The following is a 25,457-nucleotide window of genomic DNA, read 5'->3' as shown; positions in this document are numbered from 1 at the left end:
GAGGAGTTCATCTTCTGGTACTATACAGGACAAAGTTCCACTGTTATTCATAAGGTTTTCTTTAAGTGGCCATTTTTTCTTTTCTTTTTTTCAGAAGTAGACCCTCATGTCCTTTTTCCTAGACTGGAAGTTTTGCTGAAACCTGTCCACCAAGGGTGAGCCTGCTGGAATTTGAAATACCAGTGGCATAGCAATGAATTACTCAAAATAAGAAGAAACAGCTGAAAACATCCATTAATAATCAGAATGTGGAATATCTGAAGTATGACTCCAGGAAAACTGGAAGTTGTAAAAAGTGAAATGCACTGATAAAGATTGATATTCTAGGCATTAGTGAACTGAAATAGACTGATACTAGATAAACATATGGTCTGTTATGAAAGGAATGACAGATTAAAAAGGAATGGCATCACATTCATCATCAAAAAGAACATTTTTAAGATCTATCCTGAAGTACAATGCTGTCAGTAATAGAATAATATCCACATGCACACAAGGAATATGAGTTAATACACTGATGCCAAAAATGAAGAAACTGAAGATTTTTACCAACTGCTGCAATCTAAAATTGATCAAACAATGCAATCAAGATACATTGATAATTACTGGTGATTGGAATGGGAAAGGGGGAAACAAAGAAAAAAGATCAGTAGTTGGAAAATAATGACTTTTGTGACAGAAATGATACCAGTAGTGTATGACAGAATTTTGTAAAACCAATGACCCATTATAGGAAATATCTTTTTCAACAACATAAACAACAACTGTACACATGGACCTCACTGAAATGAATACACAGAAATAAAATAGACTACATCTACATCTGTGGAAAGAGACAATGGAAAAGCTCAATGTCACTAGTCAGGAGCTGACTGTGGAACAGACCATCAATTGCTCATATACAAGTTCAAATTGAAGCTGAAGAAAATTAAAACATGCACATGAGATCGAAAATACCACGGCTTGGATCACCTTAGTCTTGGTGTACCTTAGTCTTCAAAGTGACATCATTGCTTTTTCAAATTTTAAAGGGGTCTTTTGTAGCAGATTTTCCCAATGAAATATGTCCTTTGATTTCTTGACTGCTGCTTCCATAGCCACGATTATTGATCCAAGAAGAATGATATCATTAGCAACTTCAATTTCTTCTCCCCTCCACCCTGGAATGGCTAGGTTCAAATCCCAGTTCTGCAGCTTGGAGTGCTGCTACTTTGGTCAAATTACTGAGCCACTCTGTGCCTCCATTTTCCCATCTGTGAAGTGGGGATAGTCCTAATCCCTTCCTCATAAAGTAGTTATTAACTCATGCATGTTAATATGTCAGTATTACAAATTAATGCACATAAAACATTCACACTGGGCTGATACATAGGTTGCTGAGACACATGAACAAAGCAAAAGGCACCTCGGAAGTCTTCTTGCCATCAAGGGAAGGACTTAACTTTTTTCCTTGACCTTGGCTGTTTTCTCAGGCAGCAGGGTCAAATGGTTTATTCCGTGAGTGTGGAGAGTGAAGCATGTGTAGAAGGATATAGAGTGATATCTGGAAACCCAATAGGAATTATATCCTTGCAGTTGGGGACCAGAACACCCACAGTGCCAGACAGGAAACCGAGAAACACTTACCTGGAGACTCAGAGACCTAGGCTTCCTTCTGGCGACTGGAGGCCACAGTTGCCTTGGGATCCAGCACAGTGACATGCCTTTAACAATGTAGGCACTCAGTTAACACTAAGAGCTTGATCAGTTCCTGGTCTGAGGAAGCTGACCTTTCCTCTTACAGTATGTATTGGTCTCCTAGGGCCGCTGTTGCAAAGTACCATGTCTTGGAAGCTTTAAACCAACAGAAATTTATCCCCTCACAATTCTGGAGTTTAGTAGTCTGAAATTAATATCAAAGTGTCAGTAGGACACACTCCCTCCAAAGGCTCTGGGGGAGGATCCCTTCTTGCCTCTTCCAGTTTCTGGTGGCCCCAGGCATTCCGTGACTTGTGGCTGCATCATTCCAATCTCTGCTTCTCTCATGACATTGCCTACTCCTTTTCTGTCTGTGTTAAATCTTCCTCTTATAAAGACACTTGTGAAAGCATTTAGAGCCCACCTGGATAACCCAGGATAATCTCTACATCTCAAAATCCTTAATGTGATCACATCTGCAAAGCCTTTTTACCCCCATATAAGGTCATATTCCCAGATCCCAGAGATGAAGATGTGGATATCTTTGGGGACCTATGCAACCTACACAGGGGGTTCACGAAGGGGGCCCATTGGGAGATTTAGAATATGTAGAGGAAGAATATCATGGTGGTGAGGATGATGATGCCTGCATGTTTGAGGGAGTATTGGGGATGTAAAGGGGGTTTTGAGTGGTAAAAAGACCCCAACAACCTGGCCCTAGGGCCCTCCTGTGCTGATGGGAAATGAACAAAGTTTATGTTGTGCCCAGGGGCCCAGTTACCTTAGGTGGAAGCAGCCTTGATCACAGATGTGTGAGAGATCGTAGATGTCCCCCTGTCCTGCCTGACCCACATTTGCCAGCCAGCTTGGCATTGGAGGATTTGGGCGTAACCAGGAAAGTATTCTTTGTACTTAGATGCTGTTATCTGTTTCCTCCTCTGTGTTTTCTGTACTTTCCATGACCTTGGTTTCATTTCAGACTTTGCTAAATTTAATTAGCTCCGGACACAGACCCATGATATGAGAGTCTAGTTCTCCTCCATCCACCAAAGACAAAATCATGTTGATTCAACTGAAGACTTCTCTGCTACTTCAGGATACGTGTGTGTGTGTGTGTGTGTGTGTGTGTGTGTGTGTGTGTGTGTGTGGAGAGAGAGAGAGAGAGAGAGAGAAGGGAAGGGAAGGGAAAAAGAGAGAGAGTCTTCAAAAGGTTAAATTTTAACCCTACATTTCTTCCACAAAGCATTTTATGTACTATTCTTGGCTACCAGGAAACTCAAAAAAACAGTTGCCATTGAGTTGACCCCCAACTCATGGTAACCCCAGTGTCAGAGCAGAACTGTGCCCCACAGGTTTTTCAGTGGCTGATATTTTGAAAGTAGATTGCCAGGCCTTTCTTCCAAGGTGTTTCTGGGTGAGCTGGGTCCTCCAACTTTTTGATCACCAGTCAAGTGAGTTCACCATTCCTGGCCACAAAAGTCCCCAAAGCCCAGGACAATTGAGTCAGTTTACTTATCTAAATCTAGATTCCTTGGGGAGTTTCCTGACTAATCTGGAAAGATTCCTTGAGGATTCATTACTTGTGGTTTGAGATCAACCTAATTCAATGCTCTCTGGTGTTGGTGGGTTGATACTCAGGTCTTTCCCATTAAACTTTAGTTGAACTGATGGAGAAAGGGGTCCTGCTTTTCTGTGAGCATTTCCCTCAGGGCTAAGAAAGATCAAGAGGTTATATACTCAGCAACTGGATCTAGCCTTGGCTTCTGGATTACATTAACAAACCCGAACCTCCAACTTTTCAATTAATAGCCAAGGGCATTAACTTTTGCAACACCAGGGGATTCCTCTAAGCTATCTATTCATTCAGTTCTTCCTTTGTTCACATAGTTTGAAATTCTCCACTTTGCAAAGGTTTGGAATGTTTCATCTAGACATAAGGGAGAGTGATTTTTATTGTCAAAGCAAATAAAGCAAAGAAACCAAACTCAGTGCTGTCGAGTAGATCAGACTCATAGCAACCCCTCCTTGGGTTTCTGAGGCGGTATCAATATGGAAGTAGATTGCTCAACCTTCCTTCTAAGGAGTGGCTGGTGGGTTTGAACTGCCAGTCTTCTGGTTAGTAGTCAAGTGCCTTAGGCACTATGCCACCAGAGCTCCTATCAAAGCAAATAGTGGTCATGTAATGAAAATGTCAGACATGTTCCTATAGAACACATGTAACTAGAATTTATAAACATGTTCTCCTCCCCACCCCACCCTGGTCTTCCTCACACATATACTCCTGGCATCCCATAGAATAAAGTACATGCTATGTGCTTATATGGGAGCTCTGGTAGCATAGTGGCTAAGGCACTTAAGTGCTAACCAGAAGGCTGGTGGTTCAAACCCACCAGCCACTCCTCAGAAGGAAGATGGGGCAATCTACTTCCGTAGTGATACTGCCTCGGAAACCCAAGAAGGGGTCACTATGAGTTGGGTCCGACTTGATGGCAAACAACAACAACATGCGCTTATACATAAAAACACCAAAAAATGACCAGTAAATATTTAATAATAAATATATTTGTAATTTCCAACCAGAACACAAATATTTGTGGGAAGTGCAATGTGCACTAGAATGTCTGGATCTTGTGTGTAATCACACAGAGCTTCATCCCATCACATTCACGAGGATGATAGGGAGTGAAGACCCTGCTTCTTCACGACCAAATGAAAGACAGATCTGCAGCAACCCTGAGAAAGCAGAAGTCCAGCAAATAAAATAATAATCTAAAGGTTGGAGGGGGGGAGGATAATTTAAGGAAACTTGTCTTTGTTCTAGGAAGTCTTTTTTTTTTTTTTTTTCACAGTATAATGACTCATTTATAGAGAGGAAGTGAGTTTGTTGAAAAATACTTAAAATATTCTCGGAGGGGGAAAAAGCAGTTTTTCACCAGCGCAGCGGGGCTCAAGGCAGGAAGCCTGGCTCTGGGCTTGTCCTGAACCAGCAGGGACAATTCCTCTTCAGCAGCCAGAGCTGAGTCCTTGCTGCAAAGGAGAGGACACTTGTCACAGAGCTGGGCATGCATCTCCCCCTGCCTGCCCACATGGGCCCACAGGGAGGGCGGATTGGGAGGGGCAGCAACACAGGGCACTGGGCTCACAGTCAACGTTCAATATATGCATTCTAGAGAATGACCAGGGACAAAGCATCACTCTAGAATGACCTAGAAGACTCTAAGATAAAGTTCTTTATAAGATCTGTCAACAAAATGGAGGAATAACATGTCTCAGTGTTACTGGATGAAGGGACATCAGACTGCCTGCCCCTCCTCTGGTGAAAATCAGGTGAGGGAGGGATAAGGTAGGGTCAGACCAACAAGGATCAGCCCAGCACGGGAGCCCTGCATTCCATGTAAAGAGCAGATCTGGAAGCTGTCCTGGAGTGGGATGTGGGACCTTCCCAAGGCACGTCTTCACATAAAGGACAGAACACACTGGGGTCAAATTGCATGGGTGTGGGACCCCGACGCTTGCTACCTGGACTCCTGATATACAGTCCCCACCTGATGCTGTGCATCCCTGGGGCCCATGGCTTCTCTGCTGGAGGCTGGTGGGTGGGTGGAGGACATGACCCTGTCCTTGGGATCCCCAACCCAGCACCTGCCACCAGCTTTGCATGCCCGGGCATCCAACCAGAGTCAGAATGTATCTTGGTTAATTAAGGGGCCCCAAATGAGGCACCCCTCCCAGTCCTCTCCCCCACCCCTCCCTCCTGAGCAGCTTGGAGACTATCCTTGCCCATCTGAAGGGTGGCAATGGCCTTAGACTGCTAACTATCTAAACAAAGTGATTCCTGCTGCCTGTCTGTGTGCTTCTTGATTCCCACTACTTAGGGGATACCACCAGCCTGAGAGGGGAGATATCCAGGAGACAAGGCAGCTTCCACTTCACTTCTAGGAATCAGGTGGTCCCAGGAGTATGATCAGGAGTACCCTCAAGGCCAGCCCCCTACCCCAGCAATGAAGGCAGGAGGAGCTTGTAGGGTGCTGTCCTATGAGGTCTTGCTTGGAAAGGGGGTGGGTTTGGGATAAGGGAGAGAAGGAATGGCCAGTCCTGCTGAGACTTGGAGGGTTCCACCTTGCAGAATACTCTCTACAGCTTGGGGCAGAGGAGGAAGACAGCTTTCATCCAGCAGCTTTTATATACTGGGCCTGGGGTGCACCTGTCCATCATTACTTCTCAGGGATGTTATTTTCCTGCTGAATAAATGGGCTCCATGGGGGAAAGAGACCTGATGAGTTGCAGAATGGGGTTCTCCATGCAGGTGTTTCTGTGCTAAGACCACACAAACCTCCTTTTCACCTGCCCACCTTGCCCAACACCTTGAAGAGCTTGAGGTAGGGAGGAGGAGGGAAAGAGAGTATTGAGGGAAGGGGGGATGTGGCACACTGAATAACCTAAGGCTTCAAGAAGGAAAACATTTTAGAAAACTGCTTCACTGTAGCTGCATCTAGATGCAGATCCTGGGTGGTACAAGGCACAGGGTGCCATGGCAGGAGCTCTGGCCATGGAATCCCACAATGGCCACAAACTAGAAGGGCATTGGGATTATGGAGGTTTGGTTTGGAGAGGTGGGATGGGAAGATGTTTCCAGAAATCCACTCTCAGTTTGGAGAAGACACAACTTGCTTGTCCCTGAAAATGCACTGAGCATTCATTCTGCAAGAATCTGTGTATTAAATGTGCCTGGGCCATCTCCTCAGGAGCTCTAGTATTCTTGAAGGACAGGTGTGCAGGTGGAGGTGAGGGAGCAGACAGTGCCAGGTAAGAGGCTGGGGGCCCAGGAGCTGGGCAGGAAGGTTGCCCAGAAGATAGGACACTGAAGCCCAGGCCCGAGTTAGGAGGAGGGTGTCAGACAGGGATCTGTGAGGTAGGGCAAATGGGGGCGGGGTAGGAGGAGAGTGTCCAGGTAGCAAAGGAGGGTGTGTGGGGCCCAAAATGTGGCATGTTTGAGGGGCTGGAAGAAGTTCAATATAGCACTGATGTACCATGTGGGTGTGTGAGTGTGAGCAAGAGCGTGTCTAAGAGTGGTGTGTGAGTGTGTGTATGTGAGTGCAGGGTGTGAGTGTCAATGAATTACAGTGTGTGTGCAAGTAAATGTGAGTGTGGGGGCTATGAATGTGAATGAGTGTGAGAGTGTGTGGGTTCTTGAGTGTGAGAGTGTGAGTGTATATATGAGTGAGCTTGTGTGTGAGCTTGTGTAAATGTGTGTGAATAGGTGAGAAAGTATATGTGAATGGGTGTGAATGTGCTTGTATGAGTAAGGGTAGGGTGTGAACAAGTTTGTGAATGTGAGTTTAGGCATGTGAGTGTGAACAAGTGAGTGTGTAAGATTGTGAGTGATTGAGTGTGTGTCTGAGTATATGGAGGGTGATTGGGTGCTCCAGAAGACTGAGGGGGGCCAGAGCCAGGCCGCAGGTGGCCTGTGGTTCGTGTTCAAGAGTTTGGCCTCTTCCCTCAGGACACAGGGCTATGTTACAAAGCCCTGAGGTGAGGGCCTCAGAAATATCAGTGGGAAAAGCAAGGAGAAGGTCCCCAAGTAGAAAGGAGTCTTCATGGCCCTGAGCATCCAGCTTTTGCTGAATAGCCCCCAAAGTCCCCTGACAGTCCTGACCCTACACAGATCCTGCTTGGCACTATCTAGAAAACTACCCGTTTTCTCTGACTTCTGTTCCCAGGGTAGGCTCAATATCCCTTACACTTTGAAAGACATTGTCGGGAACAATAAATACCTCCTCACAGCTGGAATGTTGCTCCACACGTGCACAGCATTCCGGGTGACTCTGTTGCAGACGTCCTGAATGGTCACGGTATCAGTCTGAAGGGAAACAAAGCTGAGGATGAGCCTGACTAGGTAACAACTTCCTCCTCCCCCACTGCCCTCGCCACCTCCCATGGCTCCCACAGGCCCTTGCTGGCCCTCAGAATATGGTCAACAGACATTCTAGGCTGACAGTGTCTCATCAGCTTGTTGACACAGCTTACACAACAGCTTTTACTTATAAGTCACGTTATGGGGGGCGGGGGGGAACATATCATTTTAAGACTATGAACCTATAAGTTTTCCATTCCCACATGGTATGCTGCTCAGCAAGTCTCCATCCACGAAACTGATCCCTTCTGTGTGCATGTGGTTCCTACACAGGGTAAAGAAGGCCTTGGTTTTCCAGAGTCAAACAAGGTGTTTTGTCTCAGGGAGATAAGAAGCTTAGCAGAGGAGTATATGGAGGGATGGACACTGGGAAGAGGTAACTATGGGGAGAAAGTGGGAGGGGAGCTGTTGTGCTGTGGTAAACTGTGGTCAATGACATGAGACAAAGTATATGTGAACTGCTGTATGGAAAGTGAATTTGCTCTGTAAATCTTCACCCAAATCACAATTAAAAAAAAGAAGAAGAAGAAGCTTAGCAGGCAGAGAGAAGAGCTTTCTAAAGTGCAAATACTTTACAATGTTTGTCAGGAGCCAAGTGGCTGCCTAGAATCCTGGAATCACAGTCACCCTAGAAGTCACTGGAAGGAAAGGGGAAGAGGCAGGAAGTAGACTATCCACCACTGGGAGAGGGAGCTGAGGAAGGGAGAGAAGTGTGGAGGAGGAAGGGCAAGAGGCTACCTGGTCCCCAACACTAAAACACAAGGGGGCCTGCACTTCATGTGATGGTTGATTTTATGGTTTAATGGCTTTATGGTTTAATTTTTATAGACCAGGCTATGATTCCCAGTGGTTTGGCTAAACACTAGACTAGCTGCTGTTCCATGATGTAATTAATACAATCACCATACACAATGTAATGTAATGTAATTAGTTTCCATAATGTAATAGAATGTAATCAATTACAGAATTACATGTTAGTAGAACTCCCCTCTCTCTGCACTCTTCCTGTCACCTGATCTACAGATCTTGGGCTTAAGCCCGCAGGCAATTTCAACCTATGGATTTTGCAGTTCTCAGTTCCCATAACTGCATGAGGTAATCCTTGAAGTAAATATCCCCCTCTCTCTCTTTATATGCATGTACATGTGTATATATATATATATATATATATATATATATATATATATATATATATATATATGTTGTTAGGTGCCCTCCAGGCAGTTTCAACTCATAGTGACCCTACATACAACAGAAAAAAACACTTCCCTGTCCTGTGCCATCCTCAAAATTGTTGCCATGCTTGAGCCCATCGTTGTGTCAATCCATCTTGGTTAGGGTCTTCTCCTTTTTTGCTGACCCGCTACTTTACCTAGCAGGATATCTTTCTCCAGAGACTGGTCTCGTCTCTTCTGACAACATGACAAAAGTATGAGAGATGAACTCTGGCCATTCTTGCTTCTAAGGAACATTCCAGCTGCACTTCCTCCAAGACAGATTTGTTCTTTCTTCTAGTCGTCCATTGAATATATTCAATATTCTTTGCCAACACCACAAAATAAATGCATCAATTCTTCTTCTTTCTTTCTCTTCCTCTCCTTCTCCTTCTCCTTCTCCTATCAGTTCTTCTGTGGTCTTTCCTGCATGTGCAGCTCTCACATGCATACGAGGCTATTGAGAATACCTTGGCTTGGGTCAAGTGTATCCCACTCCTCAAATGACATCTTTGCTCTTTAACATTTTAAAAAAGTCTTTTGCAGCAGATTTGCCTAATGCAATATGTTCTTTGATTTCTGGACTGCTGTTTCCATTGGCACTGATTGTGGACCCAATAAGAGGAAATCTTTACCAACGTCAATCTTTTCTCCATTTATCATTATGTTGCTTACTGGTCCATTTGTAAGATTTGTTCTTGTTTTATTTTTTTGTTGAGATGTAATCCCTACTGAAGGCTGTAATCCTTAATATCCCTTGTTCCATATCCTCTTTTCAATCCAGCTTGAATTTCTGGAAGTTTCCTGTCAGCATACTGCTGCAGCTGTTTTTGAATTATCTTCAGCAAAAATTTAGCTGCATGTGATATTAATGATATTGTTCAATAGTATCCACATTCTGTTGATCACCTTTCCATCTGCCACAGGAGGCAAAAAAAGAAAGGTAAACCACTTGGGAATAAACTGAACAAAAAATGTTAAGAGAATTTATGGCACCTTCCTTGGGCAGGGAGGCGGGAAAGCAGCCCCTCATCCTCTTGTGGTGGGACTATGACTGGAATTACCCCATGTGGAGGGCAGTTAGGCAGTATCTGTGACAATGACAAATACATTTATCCTCTGACCCAGCAATCTTATTTCTGGAACTTTTCCTACAGATAATTCATACACATGTCTTCATTGCAGTGTTGCTTAGAAATAGTCCAATTTCTCATCAATAGGGAACAGGTAAAATACATTTTGAATGTCCATACACAAGAAAACTGCATAAAGTAAAATAAAAATGCACACACATACATAATCAAAACAAAGAAAGAGAAAGATACTTTTTACAATGGGAAGATTTACAAGATAATCGTTAAATGGAAAAAAAAGCAAGGTACAGAATGGTGCATATATTCAGATTTGCTTGTATCTTCATAATGAAATTCTGGAAGGACAACCAAGAGACTAAAAAGTGGGGACATTGGAAATAGGTGGATGAGGGCCAGGGAAGGGGAGAGATGTTTACTATAAACTTTTAAACATCTGTTAAAAGTTTTAACCATGTGGTTGTAGTGGAGACACCCTGAAAAGGAGGGAACATCAATAAGAGACAGGGCATGCAGGGCCAGGAAAGGACCCGGGGCCCAAGCCAGCCCTGGATGGAACAGTTTGCTGAGCCCGTAAGTGGCTGCTCTGATCACCAGCATTCAGATAATGGATAGAAAAAAACAGGCTATGGTGCCCAAAGGGTGTGTGCATATGTGAGTGTGTGTACATGTGAGTGTGCATGTAATGCATGAGTATATGAGAGTGTGGGGATATGTATTGTGTGTGGTGTGTATGTGTGTACGAATGTGTGTGCTTTGTGTGTGCATGTGTATATAGGAGTATTAGGGGTATGTGAGTCTTTGTGTAAGAGTGTGCTGTACACATGTGTGCATGTGTGAAGACAGAGCAGGACTCAGGGGAGAAGGAGATGAACCCTTTGGTGGCCATATTCTGGAGGCACAGTGTGACATAGGAGATAGATGTCCTGAGAGGCCTGGTGGGTCTATGTCTCAGCTCCTGGGCCCTGGTGTCCTACAGTGGAGAGGCACTTCCATGGGAGCATGGGATCAGAGGGGTTCCTGCCTGGCTGTGCCTCCCAGAGGATTCCTTTGCACATACCTCCAAGAAGCGGGTCGCCACAACACGGTCATCTGCAGTCAGCACCAGGTTGTCCACAAACATCCAGAAGAAGGGCTGTCCACTGCCCAGCCTGGGCCGTGCATACTGTAGCACACGGTGGAACTGGAATAGGTACCACCCTGTAGAGAGAGAGGGCCATGTCATGGACGGGCAGGCTTCCTGGTGCGTGAGGGGCATGGGGTTCTAGGGAGGGATGTGAAAGGAAGGATGAGAGGGGGCTCCATGAGGGCCTGGGTGCTTGCTCCCATTTAGTTCTGATCCCACCAGCAGAAACCAGAGCATTTTGGGCAAAAGAGGTACAAAGTCTCCACCCTCAGGCCTCGGATCACAGGCTCAGCCTTACTCCCATTTGTCATTCAGTTGACTCCAATGCATGGTGGCCCCGTGAGTGTCAGAGTAAAACTGTGGTCCGTAGGATTTTCAATGACTGATTTTTGGAAGGAGAACACCAGGCCTTTCTTTCAAGATGCCTCTGGGTAGACTTGAACCTCTAACATTTTGATTAGCAGCCAAACACATTAGCCATTCGCACACCCAAGGATGGCTTAAGAGGTGACAGGGGTAGTTCAAACAATGCAGGCACAGACAAGGAAGACAGACCCCACAAGTGTTGCTGAGTCTGTACACAGATCATTCCATTTAAACATAACTCTAGGGAGCACAGCACTCTACAGTGACAGAAATACATCTGTAGTTGCCTGAGGACGGAACTCACGCAAGGGCAGCAGAGATGACAAAGGGATATGAGTAATCCTTTGGCAGTGATGATACACTCACGTTATAGATCATGGTGATGGTTTCATGGGATAATGCATGTCAAAATTTATCCAGTTAGGCACTTTTAACATGTTCAATCTATCATGCCAATTATTCCTCAATAAAGCTATTTTTTTTTTTTAATGCAGACAATTTACAATTTCTACCTCCTTGGGACGGCCAGAGGCAGCACAGAGGAAGGGAATGAGGAAGAAGAGACAGGGCAGGATGAGAGCACAGAGGTGACTGAGCTGACCACAGTTCATGTATTTCTTACCAGGAGGCCGTTCAAAGGTGTGGCCAAGTGGTGGTGTTGAGCCATACATGAGGTTGAAAGGACCCCACTCTTCTACCTGCAAGACAAGGGCACTGGAGAAGGCTGTAAACATGTTCTCACTTTAACAGGAGACTCATGAGGAAAACGTTCCTCTGGAGAACAGACAAAAACTGGGCACATGGGACTACCTGCTCTGCTCACAAGACACGTGCTACCCAGAACCTGAGCCTTCCTGGGAGTGACAGACATCATGTCAGACCTGCCAGGAACATCTTCAGCACCACCACATTACCTGTGGTTAAGCCATAACTACCTGGGAGGCTGGTCCTCTGAGAGGCCTCTTTCATACAGCAAGTGATGTCTGAGGTTACTCCTTGTGCTAAGCATTGCTGTTCAAAGAAATATACTCCTAGGAGTATAACACATTGGACTCCCAAGATTCAAGTGAATTTTGTATATGTTGTCTGTTGTGTGTGTTGTTCATTGTATATATTATCCATCGTGCATGTTGCCCTTTTATATGTTGTCCACGGCAAGGTTTGGTTTTCCTCTGTGTGGTTTTCTGTTGTGTGTGTTGTCCATTGTATGTTGTCTGTTGTATGGCTGATCATTGTGTAGTTGCCTGTTGCATGTGTGTACATTGTCTGAGAAAAAGAAGAGCTCTACCCAGTAGCTAGTAGCTGGATGGTAACAGCCAGACCATGTGCTCCCTGATGAACATAAGCAATTCCACAGAACGTCAGTAACCAACCACTCCATGATCACAGAGGAAGAAAACAAGACCACTCCATAATCATATCTGAATCTCAACAAGATAAGAATATTCTTCAACCAGAAAAGCAACCCAAGATCCCCTCTCTGGGGTGACATGAAGGACTCCTCCTTATTTATCTATGATGACTCCAGCTCACATCCTCGATAAGAATATTGTTCTTAAGTGTTGTTGAGTAGGCTCTGGTTCATAGCGATCCTATGAACAACAGAACAAAACACTGCCTGTCCTGTACCATCCTCACAATCCTTGCTATATTTGAGACAATTGTTGCAGCCGCTGTGTCAAGCCATCTTGTTGAAGGTCTTCTCCTTTTTCACTGACCTTCCACTTTACCAAGTATGATAACCTACTCCAGGGAATGGTCCTTTCTGACAACATGACCATAGTAGGTGAGACAAAGTCTGGCCATTCTCACTTCCAAGGAGCATTCCAGCTGCATTTCATCCAGGACAGATTTGTTAGTTCTTCTGGCAGTCCATGGTACTTCCAATATTCTTCACCAACACCACAACTCAAAAGCATCAACTCTTCTTCTGTCTTCCTTCTTCATTGTCTAGTTTTCCCATGCATATGAGGCAATTGAAAATACCCTGGCTTGGGTTAGGTGCACCTTAGTCTTCAAAGAGACATCTTTGCTCTTCAGCACTTTAAAGAGATCTTTTGCAGCAGGTTTGCCCAGTGCAATACAATGTCTGATTTCTTGACTGCTGCTTCCATGGGTGTTGATTGTAGAATCAAGTAATATGAAATCCTTGACAACTTCAATCTTATCTCCATTTATCATGATGCTGCTTACTGGTCCAGTTGTGAGGATTTTAGTTTTCTTTGTGTTAAGGTGTAAATCATACTGCAGACTCCAACTTAAACTTGTGTATGAGCAACTGATGGTCTGTTGCACATTCAGCTCCTGGCCTTGTTTTTGCTGAAGATATTGAACTTCTCCATTGCCTCTTTCCACAGATGTAGTCAATCTTACTCCTGTGTATTTCACTTGGTGAGGTTCACATGTATAGCTGCTGATTATGTTGCTGAAAAAAGGTATTTGGAATGAATGAGTCATTGGTCTTGCAAAATCTTATCTTGCAATCTCAAGCACAAGATCTGGTGATCTCATTTCTATCACCAAGGCCATATTTTCCAGCTACTGATGATTTCTTCTTTGTTTCCATCTTTCACATTCCAATCGCCAGTAATAATCAATACATCTTGACTGCATGTTTGGTCAATTTCAGACAGCAGAAGTTGGTAAAAATCTTTAATTTCCTTGCCTTTGGCTTTAGTTTTTGGTGTGTAAATCTGAATAATAGTAGTATTAATTGGTCTTCCTTGTAGGCATATGTATATTATCCTATCACTGACAGCATGGTACTTCAGGATAGATCTTGAAACATTCTTTGTGACAATGAATGCTACACCATTCCACTTCAATTTATCATTCCCTGGATAGTAGATCATATGATTGTCTGATTCAAAATGACCAAAACCAGTTTATTTCAGCTCATTAATCCCTAGGATATTGATCTTTATGTGTTCCTTTTTGTGTGTGTGTGCGTCAACTTCCAATTTTCCTACATTCATACTTTGTACATTCCACATTCCAATTATTAATGGATGTTTGCAGCTGTTTCTTCCCATTTTGAGTTGTGCCCCATCAGCAAACAGAGGTCCCAAAAGCTTTATTCCATCCACGTCATTAAGGTCAGCTCCACATTGAGGAGGCAGCTCTTTCCCAGTTGTATTTTCAGTGCCTTCTGACCTGAAGAGCTCATCTTTTGGCACTATATCAGACAATGTTTCAGGACTATTCATAAAATTTTCCAGTAATATGTCAGACAGTTTCACTATTATTCATAAGGTTTTCACTGGTTAGTTCTTTGAGAAATGTAAGGCCTCTCCCTTCTTCTGAGTCTGTCTTAGTCTGGAAGCTCCATGGAAACCTGTCCACATGGGTGACCCTGCTGGTATTTGAAATACTGGTGGCATAGCCTCCAGCCTCACAGCAATATGCAAGCCACCACAGTAGAACAAACTGACAGATGAGTGGTGGAGATAAGAACTAATAATACTCCAAATACCAGACTCCACCATTTCTTAACAGCACTTGATCCAGAATAGACTCATTGGGCTCTCCTCTAAGTCACTTATCAAAAGCCCAAATCCTGTAAGCATCACCCACATCTTCTTTCCAGAGATGCTGAGTGGTTCTTGAACATGTTCTCCCATGTTGCACCAAGCTGATAAACCTAATTGTATTTGACTATAAATGTATGCCTTGAGACACTGAGGAAAAGTGTGACAGATTGGGGTCTGGGCAGAAGGGAATGGAGGTGAGAGTGGGTGACAGTCCAAGACAAACTCCACCTAACAATCTACATGCAGGTGGCTGCTGTTTGTGTTTCTCTATGGGCCCAACTATTACAACCAATGAATGAAGTGGGTCACCCAGCTGAATGGAAAAGAAAGAAGCCAATGATTTGAAAGAACTTCCAGTTCTTCCAGAACCAACTGCCTATGGTCAGAACAAGGACTCGTTTTAAAGACCCCTGACACCTGCAGTGTAGGGTCAGGGGCCATGCAGGTGTCAGAGAGTGGGTGAGAGCCCAGCCCTGGGGAGCCATGTGCCAGGTCCTGGCCTAGGTGTGCCCTCTGTTTTCTCACCTCTGCAGTGGGTTGTGTCTCATTACCATCATCATCATCATCATCATCATCATCATCATCATTTCCATTTCACAGGGTTTGGTGATAATGAGGTAACATCATGTGTGGCAACTCTGGAAACTAGTTGACTCCACTGCCCAAACAATCATTATTGTTACTAAGAGAAAGCTTATTATTGAGGAGAGGAGGGGTGGTTCTAGGTATCTTAGTTTGTTGAACCTAAGAAATGGCTTTTATGTCTGATAGTTTCCTGAAGCTATGCTAAGATTGAAGCCTGCAGAGGTCTTTAAGTCATTGTCATGGTCTCCATCTTGAATGTCCTATCCTTCAAGGGAGAGTCATCCTGTGAGTGCCCTCCACATAGGCAGAGGCAGAGGCCAGAATGGTCCTATGGCAGGAAGTCTAAAGGGACATTGGTGAGGTAGAGGCATGGGCTTGGGCAAGGCCCACAGGGATGAAGCTCAGGGCTGTGGGGCTCTGGTCCCAGAGTAATGTGGGTTACACCTTCCCACGTGGATAGACTTGCCCTGTTCATCAGGGTGTGGGGGACCCACAGTTAGTGAATCCTGGGCCTCTCTGGGCACAGCTGGTGAGGTAAGCTAATCTCTCAGACATAGGCCCCCCAAGTCAGATGGAGGCAGAGCCAGGAGGCTCTGGCAGGCTCCTGGCAGTGGGGTGGACTCTCCGCCTTCACATCTTTTCTGGTTGCTGCCCCCTTTACCATGGCTGCATTCTCCCTTTCCCCCAGTCCCCTACTCTCTTGGCCCTCTGACTCCCCCAAATCCCCCACCCCTCTAACCCCCTTCCTCCCCCTTGGGATCACAGCGCCCCAGTCTCCTGCTCCCTCTGTTCTCCTAGATCTCCCTGCCCCATCTGAGCCCCCACCCCTGCCCTGTGGTCATTTAGCTCTCAGGAACTCTGCAGTCTCATCCTCCTGCCCCAGGAATCTAGGGGCTTTTCTTCTTTCTGGCCTGTCCCCAGGCACCAGGATGGCGAGAGATAGGGCCAACCTGGTCCTGTTGTTGGCTTGTGAAGGCGTCCTGATCCTCTCCTGACCCTCTCGCTTCTGGTCTGTGAGAGGCCTGAGTCATTCTGCAATCATGGCCAAAGCCTCCCTGCTCAGGATCAACATGTGAAACAGGGACTGGTTAGTCCTGTCAGCCCTTTCTATAAGACCACTGACTAGGCAGCAGGAGATTGAGCACAAGTACATTCTTTGTACACATCTGGGACCCCAGAAAAGATAACAGGGAAGAAAATGCGTCACTGGGACTGCATCACTTCCTTTCCATGCCAGAGGAGGTTCTCCAATCAGCAGCTGTTCCACTGAAGAGTCAGCATTTTTGTGTTAGAGGAAGGAGTGGGGGTGTAATCCCTCCTGGCTGGGCAGCCCCACATTATAAAACCAGTTGCTGTTCAAGTGGTAAAGGACTCATTGTGACCCCATGTGGATAGAAGTTGGACGCCAAGATGTTGGGTAAGGAGATATGCCCAGCAACCGTCTGTTCTGGGCTTGGGAAGCTTGGGGACCATGAGAATGTTCACCTTGATCTCTTTAGTGACCACCCAATGCTGCTGTTCTGTGGCCATTGCCATGTTGGTGCCAAGGACATACTTCTAGTGCTGATCCCGGCCAATGACTGTGCCTCAGGGAACTCATTCCCAGAGGACACTGGTTTGAGGACCCTGCTGCCTGGCCCTCCAGCTGTGCTGCATTAAGTCCTCCCTCCCCTGCCTTCTGCCATCTCCCATTCTTTCCCACTGTTTCCTAGTGAGTCTCTTGCACATCCAGCTGTGTTCCCCCGAGTGGGGGCAGCACTTACATCCCTCCTCACTATGTTGGTAACATCATCCAGGTGCTTCAGTTGTCCATGAACAGAACCACCTTCCAAAAAGCCTAAGCTCACCAGCTCTGGATAAAGAGAAACAAAGAAACAGAGAGACTAATGTTAACTTTGACTCTACAGGGAATAAAAGAGGGCAGTGGGAACATGTGGTCTTGAAAACAGTACATAACAGTTCTACTCTGCACACATGGGGTCACCATGAGTTGGAATCAACTCAACAGCAACTAACAGTAACACAACAACATGCTTTTAAATCAGCAAACTTTACTTTTTTAAAAAATTATTCTTATTTTTAAGAGCTTGTTCTACATTCAACGTTATGTGTACCTTTAGTTTCACTCCCCATTTACCATGTCCAACCCTAACCCAGTATCTTCCCCTCCCTACCCTGTAACCATCCCCCTGTGCCCCTCATATTTATGTACTCCTGTTTGTCCTGCATTTCCTCAACCTGAATGTTGGTCCTCTGGTGCTCCGTGGTCCATTGCTCTAAGGGATGTATTATAGACTCTATGGGTGCGTCATCCTGGTTTGAGTGGTCTGCGTGTATATCTTGTTAACTATTGGGCTAAGAGCCAGCCCCTGGGGGTGAGTTTTATTCCAGACACAGAATGTATTTCAGGGCCACAGTATTGGGGGTCTCATCAGACTTCCTCTGACCAGTAATTCTGGTCATTATTGAGGTTTTGGATTTTGTTCCACTTTTTTCCTCCCACTCTATCCAGGATCTCCAGATCTGATATTTTCCTGCATGGTTGGCATTGGTAGCTTGGTACCATCTAGTTTTTCTGGTCTTGAGGGCCATCGTGTCCTATGGGTGATTGCTTCCAAATGCCCCCCCCCCTTTTTTTTTTTTTTTTTTTGCATTCTTCTTTGCTTCTGATGCTAGGAGACTGTTAGCTGCATCTTAGATGGCCACTTGGAAGCTTTTAAGACCCAGTTGCTACTCACCAATGTAGGATGCAGAACAAGGCTTTTATGTATTTTGTTGTGCCAATTGAGTCTGGTGTCCCCCAGCACTATGGTCCTAGACGGTAGATCTATTGGATCTCTCTCCCATAATGTCTGCGTGTCTATGAGGCATTACTCTGTGTTTATCTTCTATTTTTTCTGTAATTATTGCAAGATTAACCTCAGCTGGTCTAGAGTACCTTCCTGCTCACTGATTCCCATCTGATCCTCTCAGGTGTTTATGTGTTTATCTGTAGCCTGATGTTTGGTGTTAATGGTAATGCAGTATTGTGGACACGTTGACTGGTATTAGCATCTGTCGTCTATCTCTTTTGTGCACAATTCAGTGTCCTCCCATTTCCTAATGTTATCCTGGTGGTCATAGTTCCTTTCCATACATCCCTCCCCTGACCCACGTCAGCGTGTGGGCCCCAACTAGCCTGAAATTAATCCCTCCCATCCCGGTAACCTACAAAGTGAGTTCCATTTCCCAAGCAAACTCTTCTTTGTCTTTTTATAGTAATGGGCTCATACAGTACTTGTCTTTCTGCGGTTGACTTATTTCACTCAGCATAATGTCCTCCAGGTTCATCCATGTTGTGAGATGATTTGGGTATCCCTCATTGTTCTTTAATGTTTACTTTCTTAATGGCAGGGTAAGGGGACTAAGGCTGAGGATATTGGTCACATGGTTTGTCACATTGTTAGTGAAAGTCAAGTTTATTGATTGAAAAGAGTCACTCTGAGTGTTGCAACAGTTAACACACTCAGCTACTAAAAAGGTTAGTGGTTTGAGTCCACTCAGAAGTGCTTTGGAAGCAAGGCCTGGCAATCTACTTCTGAAAAAAAAGTAGACATTGAAAACCCCATGCAGCACAGGATCTCCATGACTTGGAAATGACTCAATGGCAATCAACAACAACATTGATTTCAAGGGGTCATAGATGGTTCAGTGGTAGAATTATCACTTCTCATTCAACTGTGTGGATCAAACAAATTATAGATAATATTGGGAAGAATGGCAATGTCAGAACACTTAATTGTGCTCATGTACCTAGATGAAGGGACAGTTATTTCAACAGAACAAGGGGATACTGCATGGTTTAAATTAAGAAAGGTGTGCATCAGGGTTATATCCTTCTACCATATTTATTCAATCTGCATGCTGAGCAAATATTCTGAAAAGTTGGACTATATAAAGAAGAACTCAGCATTAGGATTGGAGAAAGACTCATTAACAACCTGGAATATGCAGGTGACACAACTTTGCTTGCTAAAATGAGCATGACTTGAAGCCTTTACTGATGAAGATCAGTCATTCTTCAGTATGGATTACACCTCAACACAGTGAAAACAGAAATCCTCACAATTGGGCCAATAAGCAACATCATGAAAATGGAGAAAAAATTGAAGTTGTCAAGGATTTCATTTTACTTGGATTCACAATCAACCGTGAAAGAAGCAGTCAAAAAATTAATTGCATTGGGCAAATCTGCTGCAGAAGATTTCTTTAGTGTTAAAAAGCAAAGATGTCGATTTGAGGACTAAAGTGCGCCTAACCCAAGCCATGGTATTTTTAATAACCTCATATATATGAGAAAGCTGGATAGTAAATAAGGAAAACTGAAGAAGAATTGATGCATTTGAATTATGATACTGGCAAAGAATACTGAATATACTGAATGGACTTCCAGAAGAACAAACAAATCTGTCTTGGAAGACATATAACCAGGGTGCTCCTTAGAAGCAAGGATGGTGAGACTTTGCCTAATGAACTTTGGACATATTATCAAGAGGGACTGGTCCCTGGAGAAAGACATCATGTTTGGTAAAACAGAGGGTCAGCAAAAAAGGAGACTCTCAACATGATTGTTCTGTTGTACCCAGGTCGCTATGAGTCAGAACCAATTCAATGGCACATAACGACAAGAAAAATATATAGGAAACCCAGTTCAGGTTCGATTCCCAGCCTGTCTGTCAGTAGAGGCTTACATGTGGCTATGATGCTAACAGGTTTCAGTGGTGCTTCCAGACTAAGACAAACTATGAAGAAAGGCCTGGCAATCTACTTCCAAAAGTCAGCCAATGAAAACCATACAAATCACAATGGTCCGATCCCCAGTTGATCGTGGGGACGGTGCAGGACCGAGCAGCACTCTATCTTTTATGCATGGGGTCACATGAGTTGAGGGTCGACTCCACCGCAACTAACAATAACACTGACTGTAGACCTAGGTGCTCCTGGACTGCAATGGCACTCAGTATGTTAGGACATGTGCTGGGCAGTTGGATCCATGCAATGTCTCCAAACAGGCTATGTGACAGGCAGGTATGGGCTACAGGAGACCAGGGTCACAGTCTTAGAGGAGACCACAACGTGGGGAATAGGAAGACAGGTACAGACCTTACAAAATGGACTCAGAGAAGCATCATCTCAGATGGGGAGAAAAAGGCCATAGCAGCCATGTGGCCCTGACCACTCCTGGTTCCTTTAGCTCCATAGCCCAGCAGAGTGAACTTGGACAAGCTGTACTCTCTTTGTGTATAATATGAGGATAATACTCCTAATTGTATCTACTTTGTGGGGTTGTTGTGATGACTTAATGCAGAACACTTAGCCAGTGCTCAGAGTGGGGCCATTCCCCAACTTGATTTGGTCAGAGACTAAGGAGTATCCTCTTGGATTCTTCTTATTCTTTTTGGATTCAGATGGTTAAATGGGTATTGTGGGTTGATATGTATGCCCCCAAAGATATGTTATGTCCTAACCCTCTACCTGTGAACGTGACCTTGTTTGGAAGCAGGGTCTTTGAAGATGTTATTAGTTAGCGTGAGAGCCTATTGGAGTAGGGTAGGTCCTAATCCAATATCAGTGATGTCCTTACAAAAGAGGAGAAGAGACAGGAGTTAGAAACATAGAGAGAACATCATATAAAGAAAGAGGCAGAGATACGAATGATGGCTGTATAAGTCAAGGAATACCTGGAGCCACCAGAAGCCAGGAGAGAGGCATGAAACAGATTCTCCCTCACAGTCTCAAAAGGAATCAAAAAGGCTAACACCCTGATCTCAGACTCCCAACCTCCAGAACTGTAAGACAGTACACTTCTGTTGTTTTAAGCCACCCACTTTGTGGTAACTTGTTACGGCAATCCCAGGACACTCATACAAGGAGATCCACAAAGGCCCCAGCAGTGAGAGGTCAGTGCAGGGCCCAGAGAAAGGCAGGACACACAAGGAGGGCTGGGTAGCTTGGCTGAGCCAAGAGATTCAAGTAGAGAGGGAGGGCCCTGAGAGGAGAGCCTGTAGTTGCATGGTAGGGCAGGACCAGGTCTACATGCAAGAAAGGAACTGGGTCCGCTCCCCTCATTACTGACTTTCAGTCTCATCCACCCACACACTTACTTCATGGACTTTCTTTTTCAAGGAGTCTCTCCTGGGGAGAATAAGCCCTGGTGACTCAAAAGTTAAGCTCTCAGCCGTTAACCAAAAAGTTGGTGGTTTGATCCTACCCAGCTGCTGTGCTGCAGAAGGATAGGTCAATCTGCTCCCACAAACATTACAGCCTAGAAAACCCTAAGGAGCAGTTCTACTTTTTCACATGGGGTCCCTATAGACATTACCTAAGAACAACTCCTGAAGGGTGTGTGCTCAGGACAGTTGGTCACAGACTAAGGACCATCCCCTGGGAACATCATCCCTCTCTCTAGCCTGGGTGACAGGACCAGGTATGGATCAAACCTTTCTAGCCTTGCCCTCCAGATTGTACCTGCCTCAGCCTCCTGCTTCCTGAAGATGACCCTCTGACTAACATCTTGCTGTGGCCCTTGGATGGCGTCTTGTCTACTCCTTGCTGCTCAACTCAGCTCAAGTTTCTCCAGAATACTTCAGCCCCACCAAACTCCTTAGACACATTTGTGTCTGACTCAGCACACTGTTATAAAGGCATTTTGTGGTGGCTCAGTTTGCACAGGGGCCACCTTGTCCTCCTAGCTCAGAGAGGGGTCTGGGAACAGGGAAGCCACAGGTCCTTTCTCTTACCCCTCTGCCCCAGATGCCTTGAATACTCATCTTTGGGACATCCGTGAACTCACCTTCCTGGATGTCTCCAAAAAGGGACAGCACCCGGACAGGCTTTCTCTTCCATGCAGGCACAGTCTTATACATTTCAAAAGGACTCTTCTGTTTATTAAAAGAGAGAGAGAGAGAGAGAGGGAGCTTTTTGCCTATCAGTTTGTTACAATTAAAATTCTGGTCCAGCAGAGGTGCTCCCTTTGATGAACTGAGACATACCTGCCTGGCACAGCCACTCCCTGAAGGCTGGCTATGCCACACCCTGGGCCGGTTCTAGCAGTAACACAGCAGAAGAGGAGAACAGCTGAGACGGTTTTTCTGATTTTAAGCGAAGATAATACTACTACCCCTGGAGGAAACACTTATTTTGTCTTTCTTAAGTTCTGAAGTTCACATCTAGAAAACTCCAGATGTGCTGCTGCCATGGGAAGCTCCTAATTCATCATATTTGCCTTTCAGACACCAGCTTCCCCACCCTTTGGGCTAGGCCATGCCCTAGCCAGCTGCCTGCACCTTCAGTGGGCTCAAAACATGGCCCACAGCCACCCAGCATCTCCCAAAGTGCTGGAGGTGAGGCATTTCCTGGCCAAGGACATGAGAGGGACCCTGCAGGCCATTCCAGTGACCTATGTGCACCAAGGGCTAGCACCTTGAATTCAGCCACAAAGGAGCCTCTCTGAGGACAAAGGACACAGCACCTTGCACTGGCCAGTGGAACAACACCTCACATCTCTCAGCCCTCCCCTTCCAGGACACCAGTGCCATAGGCAGGCATAGGGTGAGTCCACTCCTGAAATAGGCCTTGATCAGGCTTCCCCAAAGATGACGAGGAACCAGGAGGTCACACTTTGTAGGTGCCTAGCTCCTGAAAATGCAGGGCATAGTGCTGCTGATTACACCAGATACCAGGCCTGAGTCTGTATGCCTGCCAATGTGGGGGTGGCCCTAAGTCACCTGTAGAAGGATGAACAGGTGGGACAGTGCAGCTGGATTCAGGAAAATAGGTGAGAGTGAACCTCGGAGCTTGGGAAGGGCAGAGGTCTGAACAATCAGTGTAGATAGAAGAGGTAAGAGCAGCAAGGTGTGAGGGCTGGAGCCCTGCACTGAACTTGACTGGGTTTACACAGGTTATGCAGGTGCAGTGCTGGTGGCTAGGATGGACCCTTTGAGGAAAAAAAGATGGCAGGAACTCATGTCTTGGTTCTTTAGAACTCAAAGTCAGGCAACTTCTCCTGTACCTGACCACTGGGTTGTCTTTAACAATATTTCATAATAGTTTAATTCTCTTGTGAACTGAAATTCCTCCTGCAGCTTTCAAGTATAGAGATCTTTCTTACATTGACTTTTATGGGTTCTGACATTAATGTACCTGAGAAGGAGGCTCTATAAGGAACTTGCTTTGTTTTCAGAAAAGCACCTTAAGAGCACCTTTGTCAGGCAAAAACACATTATGTTAGTGTCCCTGAGCTGTCATCCCTAAGTACCACACACTGAGTGGCTTATAAGGACAGAAATTTATTGTCTCAAGGTTCTGGAGGCTGGGAATCCAAGATCAGGGTGTCAGTCATGTTGACTCCTTCTGAGGCTCTGAAGGAGGATTCTTTTCCCTCTCTCCCAGCTTCTAAGGGCTCCAGGCATTCCTTGGCTTGTAGATGCATCACTCCAATCTCTGCTTCTGTCTTCCTATCTCCTTCTCTCTATGTGTCTGTGGCTCTAATCCCCCCTCCTTTCTCTTATAAGGATGCCAGTCATTGAATTTAGGATCCACTCTAAATTCAGAATGGTCTTATCCCAAGAACCTTAACCTGATCACATCAGCAAAGACCCTCTTTCCAAACAAGGTCACATTCACAGGTACTAGTTAGGACGTGGACATGTAACATATCATTCTGGGGGACACAGTTCAACCCACTATACTTTGATGGGACCAAAGCTCCTGCAGAGCTCCCTGATTCCTGATCCTGACCACAGGAGACCCCCACACCTGCGCTGCTGCCCTGGCTGGGCCAAGAAGCACTGGCACTGCCCCACTGCCTCAACTCCCTTCAGATAAGCCTCCATCTGCTGGATGAAGGAACACACAGGAACTTTCCTGTAGACTTCTCCGGGGCTCACTTTCCGACCTGCTAGAAGAGCCTCATTCCTAGGCTTGTAAGAAACACAACTGCCATGCCAAAGTAATTATTAAAAAACAGACCACAGAATGGCATCTGTTAGCAAAGAAGAAAATGAAAGAGAGTATTTACTTAAAAGTCTGTAACTTCATCATGTAGTAAAACAAATGAGCATTCTGCAAATAGTAACCAGAGGGCAGGAGTCTTTGAGTGATGCAAATGGTTAAGCGCTTGGGCACTAACTGAAATACTGGTGGTTTGAGCCCATCAGAGGTATCTTGTAAGAGAGGCCTGGTACTCTGCTTCTGAAAAAACAGCCACTGAAAATCCAGGGGAGGCACTAATAAGCAAAGTTCAATAAGGCAGAAAATAGCTGGCCAAGATGTGGAGAGATTGGGACTCTCATACACTGCTGGTGGGACTGTAAAATGATCCAACCACTGTGGAAATTGGTATGGCGATTCCTTAAGAAGTTGGAAATAGAAATACCATCCACAAAGGCTCCTAATGGAATACTATGCAACCCTAAAAAATAATATAGAATCTGCAAAACACTGCATAACATGGGTGAACTTGGAGGACATTATGCTAAGTGAAGTAAGTCAGTCATGGAAGAAAGAACAAATATTGTCTTAGTCCACTATTGTAAAAAGTCAAGGAAAAGTTTATACATAGAAGGAAACTTTGTTGATTACCAGGAATGGAAAAGGAGGGAAAATTTCTAGATAGAGTGAAGAAAAAAAAAAAAAGAAATCTATAGAGAGAAACTAAAGATTATTACTGGTTACTAGGAGTAGGAAGGAAGGTTGGGCAATCCTACTTCCGTAGTGATACTGCCTCGGAAACCCAAGGAGGGGTTGCTATGAGTCGGGGCCGACTGGACGGCACATAACAACAACAACAACAACAGGAGTAGGAGGAGGAGCTCTGGTAGCATAGGGCCTAAGGCACTTGACTGCTAACCAGAAGGCTGGCGGGTTCAACCCCCCCAGCCACTCCTTGGAAGAAAGATGGGGCAATCTACTTCT

The 25,457-nt window shown here is 45.1% G+C and overlaps 1 protein-coding gene across 1 annotated transcript in view; it reads right to left on the bottom strand.

Moving 5' to 3' along the window:
- Positions 1–4,535: 4,535 nt before the first annotated feature.
- Positions 4,536–25,457, bottom strand: part of DNMT3L (DNA methyltransferase 3 like) — a 30,179-nt gene continuing 9,257 nt past the window's right edge. The window contains exons 7-12 of the mRNA XM_007947305.1: positions 22,336–22,420; positions 17,267–17,355; positions 12,011–12,086; positions 10,957–11,096; positions 7,452–7,537; positions 4,536–4,704 (exon numbers count right to left, since the gene is read on the bottom strand). Coding sequence (XP_007945496.1) covers positions 4,536–4,704; positions 7,452–7,537; positions 10,957–11,096; positions 12,011–12,086; positions 17,267–17,355; positions 22,336–22,420 — 645 coding nt within the window. The remainder of the gene's footprint in view (positions 4,705–7,451; positions 7,538–10,956; positions 11,097–12,010; positions 12,087–17,266; positions 17,356–22,335; positions 22,421–25,457) is intronic.

Source organism: Orycteropus afer, unplaced genomic scaffold, assembly GCF_000298275.1.
Source record: "Orycteropus afer afer isolate SDZICR_OR568_19922 unplaced genomic scaffold, OryAfe1.0 scaffold00179, whole genome shotgun sequence".
In the NCBI taxonomy this organism is placed as follows: Eukaryota; Metazoa; Chordata; class Mammalia; order Tubulidentata; family Orycteropodidae; genus Orycteropus; species Orycteropus afer.
Note: the sequence above shows the minus strand (reverse complement) of the source record. Positions and strands in the feature narration are given on the sequence as shown.